General features: G+C 40.6%; 1 protein-coding gene across 2 annotated transcripts in view; it reads left to right on the top strand.

The window, feature by feature from the left end:
• Positions 1–506: 506 nt before the first annotated feature.
• MTMR6 (myotubularin related protein 6) overlaps positions 507–8,627 on the top strand; it is a 43,402-nt gene continuing 35,281 nt past the window's right edge. The window contains exon 1 of one of the 2 annotated variants that reach the window (XM_032838291.1): positions 507–668. In XM_032838291.1, coding sequence (XP_032694182.1) covers positions 645–668 — 24 coding nt within the window. In that variant the 5' untranslated portion in view covers positions 507–644. The remainder of the gene's footprint in view (positions 669–8,627) is intronic. The other variant, XM_032838292.1, reaches the window with a different exon arrangement.

Below are 8,627 nucleotides of genomic sequence, written 5' to 3'. Positions count from 1 at the left end.
CACTTTTACATAAATAATTGTGTAGTACTGGGAATTTTTAAAATAATTTTATTTATTTATTTAACAAAGAGGAACAGCCAGAGAGGGAATGCAAACGGGGAGAGGGAGAGGGAGAAGCCGGCTTCCTGCTGGGCAGGGAGCCCCATGCGTGCTCCATACCAGGACCTTGGGATCATGACCTGAGGGGAAGGCAGACGCTTAACGACTGAGCCACCCCGGAGACCCTAGTTTTGGGAATTTTGATTGTTCAAATTAAGGCTACAGTAAATATATCTGATGATCCTTTAACAGGTTCTTCTGGGGGAGTGGAGGGTGGGAGTTGCTGCTGGTTCCGAGCCGCCACAAGCAGGGGGCGCTGTAGGACCCACGGCAGCCCCAGAAGAACCAGCCACCGCTCTCTCTTGGAGGACACTCTACCCCTCCAGTCTTTGCCCCCCCCCCCAGGCCTTGGGTTTGGGAAAGCGTTTCTAGGAGACGGCGCTCGCCGGGTGCGCCTGCGCGGTTGACGCTGCCAGGGGGCGGGCTGACGGGCCACGGCGCTGGCCGGCTGGTAGTTCCTGCTGGGCCTGGGTAGTTGGGTCCGCCCGGCTCTCTCGCTCCATGGTACGCTTGTGAGTCGCGTTGCCGGCGGCCGTCTCCTCGGGATGGAGCACATCCGTACGACCAAGGTATCCGACGCGGAGAACTGTTAGCCACTAGCCGTGGTCTGACCTGGCAGAGTTGGGGGTTGACGGTGGCTGGGCTGGCCCGACCGGGACTGACGACCGGCCCCGCGGGACCGTACCCGGGCCTACTCTGGGAGGCAGGGGCAGTTTGGGCCAGGATAGGTGCGGAGGCCACCTGTACCTATGCGAGTGGGAGTCCCGTTTTCAGTCCTTGGTGTTGGGGTGTGGATGATTTGGGCTGCTGGGGGTTGAGTCCCATGAAATTGGTCGCGCTACACTTCTTGGGCACAATTGGGGCTGCTTTAGTTTCAGCTGCTCTCAGGCATTCGCTGCCCCAAAGACCGGGAATCGGGTGGGTCCCCAGATCAGCATTGCGATATTGTGTAAGGTTTTCCTTGTTCACGTTGAATTGTCCCGTGTTCCAGATTCTTGATGCAAGTTTTGGAGGCGCTGAGATCAGCACTCCGCTCCACCTCAGCTTTGTTGTCTCGGTCTGCTGTCTCCGTCTCTGTGCTTCAAAACTTCATTGTCTTTAGTGTCAATAGTCAGTTAAACAGAGGAGTTACGGAGAAGGAAAACATATTATCCCATATTTTTAAGTGTCTGATGGAACTCTTTTTCAGTTGATCTTATTAATCCCATGCTTAATTTTTCCATGTGAAAGGCATTTATTTTTAGGAACGAACAAGTATTATAATTCCATTACAAATATTGAAACGGAGGGAAATGGCATCAACATATTAACAAGTTACGTTACCAAGAATTAGGTTCAGCTTCAGCCTTGGGAGGAAGAAAGCATAAATCAGGACAAGAAGAACTGAATAATGTTATTTTAAGATCGCCTGGAGCCTAACAAAATCAGGGAGAGGACCCATTGTGAATCCTGACTCCTCGTGTTTTGCTAAAGCCATCACTCAGTTGCCGCGCATCCTAAAGTTACAGTTCATTTAGAAAAAATAGCGACATACATTATCTTCATTTGTCCGATGAGAATTTGAGGTCTATGTCATTAAAATGCTTCACGGACCTTTTTAAGGTGTCATGGATTTTTGTTAGAGCTTGTTTATAACATTGCACATACTATAATAATTGAAGATGCTAAAAACTAACCCCTTTCTAAAAATCCTTTTTTTTTTTTTTTTTTTTTTTTTAACCTTGTCTATGGCCATACCACCCTGAACGCGTCTTATCTGGTCTGATCTCGGAATCTAAGCAGGGGAGGGCCTGGTTGGTACTTGGATGGGAGAGAAGAATCTCTCTCTCTTTTTTTTTTTTTCCCCTTAGGAGAAGAATGGTAAAATAACTATAATTCAAGTTGCTGGCTTTTAAAGTTTGAAAATAGAAGGGTGGTTTAGTAAATAACCAAACTAGTAGAAAACACAGAGATGGAAAAGAGGGCTAGATCATGCATCCAATCAGGTTCTTGTCCTGGTTCCAGGGTTCCAAATGTGTCTTATATAGTAGTTTTTCACAGTGGGCCTATCCTGACAGTTTAGTGAGGTCCTTTTATGACTTTAAGGAGCAGAAGATTCATGAATAATTTTCTATTAAAATTACTTTTCAGGTTGTGCTCTTTCATTACTTTGAGTTACTCTTCTAGCATAAGACCACCAGTAATCTTGAATAATCATAAGTGGCTGTAGGTCCGCTGCATTTAAACTAATACTAACTAGGTCCCAGTCATGTGCCAGGCACAGGACAGACACTGGCTATAGAGCAGTGAGCACGATAGACATGAATCTCACTGTACATAAGGATAATTGCTGTGTGAATTATAATATTTTCACAAATTATGACTTATTATTAGAAGATTGTTATGAACGTACCCTATTGCATTATTATACTACTTTCCATAACCTTCACTTGGACATGGTTAATTTACTGCAAAAATGATTGTATTTCAAAACTAAAAATGAATTGCTTTAAGTTTACTTAGCTATTTTGAACTATGCAGTTTAGTCACTATGATTAAGAATTGACTGTAAAGTAGTCCCATGTAACTATTTATGTGTTCTATGTTAAGACAGCTGTATTTGAAAAGTAATAATTATCATTTCTTGAGCAACTCTATGTCAGTGTAGCCAACTATGCAATATTACTTTATAGTATTTATCATTTCACAAGTAATGCTAATTTATACACAATTGTCCTAATTTCTTAAATAACCCTACCAGTTGGGTACATTATCAGCATTTGCAGATGAGAAGGAAATAGGATTGGAGAGTTGAAGTAATCTGCCCAGTTACCTCATGAGGGGGTAGAGTTAAGATTTAAACTAGAGTTTGTCGTCATTTTCTTTTCATTACTTCTCTAGTTTTAAAGTAATTGTTAAAATGTATTAATACTCACAAGTGAATCCTAATGATAATTCTAAGAGCCTTTTTCCCTCTAAACCCTTTTCTTGACATTTCTGTATTGTTTATGGGTTTTTTTTAATTATTACTACTTATGAACCAGAGATTTATCAGATAAATATTTTAGCTGAGTACTGACTAAATGGCTTTATAGTGATAAAGTTCAGGAACAGATATAATACCATCCTGTTTTGGTCACATTTAGTTTACTTACTGTATAGCATCACTAAAGATGTCCAGTCTGAATTTGTATTTCTGAAAGACTGTTTCCAAGCTCTTCCTATCATTTTGAGTTCTAATTTCGCCATAATGAGGTAGTCTTGCCAAGAAACAATGGGAAATATGCAGAGACAGTTCTTCTTTATGCAGTCTTTCTCCTTTCCCTGCCAGGCTCCAGGGCTTTGGCTGACATCATCTGTTGATGTCCAATGAAGTGCTGTTTGTGAATGGAACTTTACAGAATGGTACGGAAGAATCTTTTCCTAAACTGTATATGGAAGACTGCTCTCTAGAGTTTGTTAGGGAATGGAATCTCCCATGAGAATCTGACCCCATTAGGGCTCAAGTTGGATTATTCCAAAAGTAACGCCTAGTTTTTCTTAGCTTGCTACCCGTTTTTGTCATTAGGATGTGCAGTCATAGGTGTTATGTACACAAATATGTGGAATCAGTTACAAAGAGGAAAAGAGATGCAAACTAAGAATGACTAAGAATAAGAGCCAGTAGATTGTGGGGAGCAGCACCTGAATGCTTTTCCTCACATGAAGTGCTATTTTGACTCACTAATATTATCCCATTATATAGGTGAGAAAACTAAAATTCACAGAAATTAAATAACTTGTCCTGACTCAAACAGCTCGTTCTAATAAGGACGAGGTGGAGCTGGGAACTTGAATCCAGGTCTTCGTGATACCAGTCCTGTTCTCTTAACGGTAACACTCCTCTGCCTCACAGAGTAATGGTCTAATCAAGAGATTTGAGGGGTGCCTGGGTGGCTCAGTTAAGTGTCTGCCTTCAGCTCGGGTCATGATCCCAGGATCCTGGGGTCGAGCCCCAGATGGAGCTACCTGCTTAGTGGGGAGTCTGCTTCTCTTCCTCCCTGCCCCCACTTGTGCACCTGCACATGCTCCCTCTCCCTCTCTCAAGTAAATAAATAAAATCTTTTTAAAGTAATTAAATAAATAGATTAGAATAGTAAGATAGGTCAGTATGAGTAGGACTGGAAGGATAGTAGGGGATGGAGGAGAGGAACTTAGGTGATAGGATTTTGTCTAGTAAATAGCCTATTTTGAGGGTATAGGGTTAGGGAAAAGGTGTGGTCCAAAAGAATAAATTTGGGAGTTGTCATTGTTTAGGCAATCATTGATGTTTTCTTTTATGGATGAGTTTATGCAAGGAGTACTTGTAGAGGCTTGAAGGTTAAAACCCTAGGAATACTTCCAAAGGGGCAAGCAGAAAAAGAGGATTCAGAGAAAGAGTATTAGGGATATAATGGGAAGAGGTGAATCACAAGAAGGGAAGTCTTCCCTGTTCTGATTTCCTTCTTTGCTGCCCCTTCTTCTGCTTTCTCCTTTTCTTAGGGCCTGGTACTGTTCTGTATATGGGGAAATGGTGGTTTGCATACAAAAGTCCCTGCCATTCCAAAACTTATTTTCTAGCTGGGGGAGACATAACAGTAAACAAAGTTAATAAGGCAAATATATAATATGGTAGATGGTAGTGAATGCTATAGAGAGTGCCAGGGTGAGATTGGGGGAGGACAGTTGTAAACAGGGTAGTTAAGGAAGTCCTTACAGAGATAGTGACATGAGTACAGACTGAAAGTGATGAGGGAGCAAGCCATCTTCCCAGGGGCAGGGAGTGGGGAGGAGAGGCTGGGAGAACCCTATGTTGGACATGCCTAGTTAGTAAAAACTAGCAAGAAGACTGGTGTGGCTAGATCAGAGTGAGTGAAGGAGAGAGCACAGTAGGAAATTAAAGTTGGGGACAGGGGTAAGCCTTGAAGGCTAATGTGAAATCTTTGCTTTTACTGAGTGAGATAGGAAGCCATTCATGGAAAGTCACCTGTGTCCAGTGTTGCAGAAAAACAAAATAAGATAGGACTGAAAAGTGCCCTTGGGTTTATGATCTGTTTTGTTTGATGATTTATGCACCCAGACGCTGTTGCAGGACCTTGGGATACGTGAGCAAAGAAAGATGAAAATCTCTGCCCTTTTGAGGGTTATCTTCCACTTCACAAAGGCAACTTGATGCTCTTTCTTTTTGAAAGAGTGTGGAATAATGATACTAAGAGTCCCAAATAGGTGCCTGGCTATAGGGGTAGCTTACAAGTCAGAGAAGCCATGACAGTGTGTTTTTTGCTTCAATAGCCCTTGTTTTATGGAGTTGTAAAGTACAACTGTTGGCTACAGAACGTTGATTGAAGATGGCCATTGGTCCTTTTTTGTCCCAGAGGCCACTTGATGTCCGAATATTCCGGATATGATACTGAGTATGTGTAGTCTGTATGTTTTTTCATTTCCAGCTTTGTATAATCAGCTGAAATTTGAACTTCCTGTTTAGAGTACCTTTTAGTGCAGGCCCAAAGTTGGCAACAGTTCAACTAAATGGGCCTCAAAGAAATGTGTTGGCATTCCCCATCCTTACCATAATGACTACACCCTCCAGTTCTCTTCTCCCTACTCTATTTCTTCTTTGTTTATTCTTTCTCTTCCCAAAACCTTGTTTTTCTTCCCCATTCTCTTTTTCCCCGTGACCATACCTATAATTAAAGGGTCCAAACACTATTTCCATAGCATCTCAGTGCTGGTGACCAGGAAGAGATTGCTTCCTGAATACCTGACTGAAAACATTTCCAGGAAAGCATTGGGAAAAATCTGTGGCGACATCTGTAAAGTACTTTCAGTTCCTTGGTGAAAAAGGGAAATATGAGGAGGCAGTTGGTGCTTAGAAGTTGGCTATGTCTCTGGCTTGAAATTTCTGTGCTGATAATTTTAGCCAAGAAAAAGCTCTGCTTTCTTTTTTTTTTATATTTACCTTATTTGCAGCTAAGAACAGAATAATCAATCAGTAAGTTTTCTTAGAACCTAAAGTTTCTCCAGAGCCTAAAGTATTAAATAAATGTTTTGGAATAATGTTCAGATTAATTTTATTATCAGTCATATACATATAGCAATTGCCATATTGAGGCAGTCATGTAATGAATTTTCTATTATATGTTCTTGATTTGAATATAATTTTCCATTTACTAAGGTAATAAGTAATCCTCAATTTATTAAAGTCCTTTATAGTCTCTTTTCTCTCAGATTTTCATTTCTTTTTATACCTTATCTTAGTAAATGGCAACCAGTCTGACAAGCTTAACATCTTCAAGCCTCTATTTCTCCTTCCTTCTCACATTGGTTTCATTATCTCAAGATGGGCTTTCTCTTTATCCTGTCTATTGTAGCTTATCGTATCTCTCCCAGGCAGCCCATCATTAGCTTTTTACCTGGTTACCCACCTCCAGTCTCTTCTGTATTCTGCATTTTCTCCACATTGCCACTGGAAAGATCTTTAAAACCGTCATGGGCTACTGTGCTTAAAATACTCTATCCTTTTATCTACAACACAGATGCTCTACCTTAACAGGTGTTTCTTTTTCATCAAATGTTATTCCCTATCCCCTTTTATGTTCTCTCTCTTCTACTGAGAATTCTGTATTTTCTGTGTTATAGTTAAGAAAATTTTGGGGGCACCTGGGTGGCTCAGCCTGTTAAGCATCTGCCTTCAGCTCAGGTCATGATCCCAGGGTCCTGGGATCGATCCTCACATTGGGCTCCCAGCTCAGTGGGGAGCCTGCTTCTCCTTCTCTCTCTGCCTCTCTGTGCTCTCTCTGTCTCTCAAATTAATAAATAAAAATTAAAAAAAAATTTTGTTCAGCTTTGCTTTCAATATTATATTACGAAAACTTTTTTTTTCCAGCTGTATGACACATTAGAATATTGAATTTGCTTTTAAAGTCTATGTGCCTCCTCCTTCCTTTCTCCATTTGAATTTGAACATTAGTTTAAAACAGAACTTACCTCATCAGCTTACTAACTTGCTAACAGTAGTCATTTTTGCAAACGTCTGAGCACTTTATTGCTTACTGTTTGTCAAGCAAACTTGGAGTAAAGTACCTACATATATTATCCAACCTTACTACAACCCTCAAGGAAGAGATTGTTGTCCTTATTTTATACATAAAGAAAATGAGATCCAGACAATTTGGCCTTTAGTTGATAGCCAGTAAATTTCTGTGGAGTGAATCAATAAACTCTCTTCCCTGAAAATGTATATTTATGTGGATGTTCTTCAAAGATGTGTGTTGGGGGGGTATGCATACAACCATAATGCAGTTGTATATTTTAAGGGACCATAGTTTTAAGAAGCTCTTTTAAAAAGTGGGAGGACTACACAAGCTGGGGCCTTAAATATTGGGAAAAGAGCATAAAGATAGAGAAGGAACCTAACCTAATGAGAGTTAAGAGCAAGAGGGATTAATTTGGAGTTAAAGTTAGAAGGAATATCAGTTGCGTAAAAATGACCTTGTGAGCTTCTTAAAAATACAGATCTTTGGGGGCACCTGGGTGGCTCAGTTAGTTAAACATCTGATCCCAAGGTACTGGAATCGAGCCCCCTGTGGGGCTCCCTGCTCAGAGGGGAGTCTGCTTCTGCCTCTCTCTCTGCCACTCCTTTTTGTGCATGCCTTCTCTCTCAAATAAATAAATAATAAATAACCTTTAAGTAAAATGCAAATTTTTGGTCTCCATCTCCTGAGATGACTGAGTGAAGTTGAGTGGGGCTTAGGATTTGTATTTATGCAGAGTTTCAGAGATGGTTCAGATGAATGGCGAGGCTTTGGGACTTGAATGTAGGTAACCAGAATTAAAGATCAATAAATGGAATTTCAGATAATTTTGGATGTAGAAATTAGGGGGAATCAAGAAATAGGCATGGAGTGTTAGGAAGAGTATTTTTAACCTGAATTTCCAATCTTGATAAGCCCGAAAGAACTATGCAGTGTTATGCAGCTCTAGAGGAAGAGTGACTTTGTCATAATTGGGTGATGGGGTGGGAATAGCAGACTGAGAGTCCACACATGTATTTAAAAACCAAAAAAGCTGAACTATAACTGTACACTCTTAGTAATTTTTCTACTTATTTTAAGTTTGTTCATTTATTCGTAAATTACTGAATATTTACTAATCACCTTCCATGTAGGGAAAAGGTGGCACAGAGAAATGAGGGACAGTAAATGTTACAAAGAAGAACTTTATATAATAAATCTCTTGAGTGATTTCAGCAAGAGACCACTGGTAAGCTGTGGGGACCTTCTATTTTCCCCCTGTGGGAAATGTTTCCATGGCCTTTCACTCTAGTTCAACAAACATTTATTGTGTCAGGTGCTGTATCAGTCATTAGGTAGTCAGACATAAATAAGAGACAGTTCTTATCCTGGGGTGTGTTACAGCTTTAGTGGAAGAGATGGACACGTGAACAGATGCTTTATAATATAGGAACTACTCCAACAATAGTGGAAGGTGCAGATTTTAAAAATATTTAGGCTATAAAATTTGATAGGATT

This window comes from Lontra canadensis, unplaced genomic scaffold, assembly GCF_010015895.1.
Source record: "Lontra canadensis isolate GAN:19392208 unplaced genomic scaffold, GSC_riverotter_1.0 scaffold103, whole genome shotgun sequence".
NCBI classification, from domain to species: domain Eukaryota; kingdom Metazoa; phylum Chordata; class Mammalia; order Carnivora; family Mustelidae; genus Lontra; species Lontra canadensis.
Note: the sequence above shows the minus strand (reverse complement) of the source record. Positions and strands in the feature narration are given on the sequence as shown.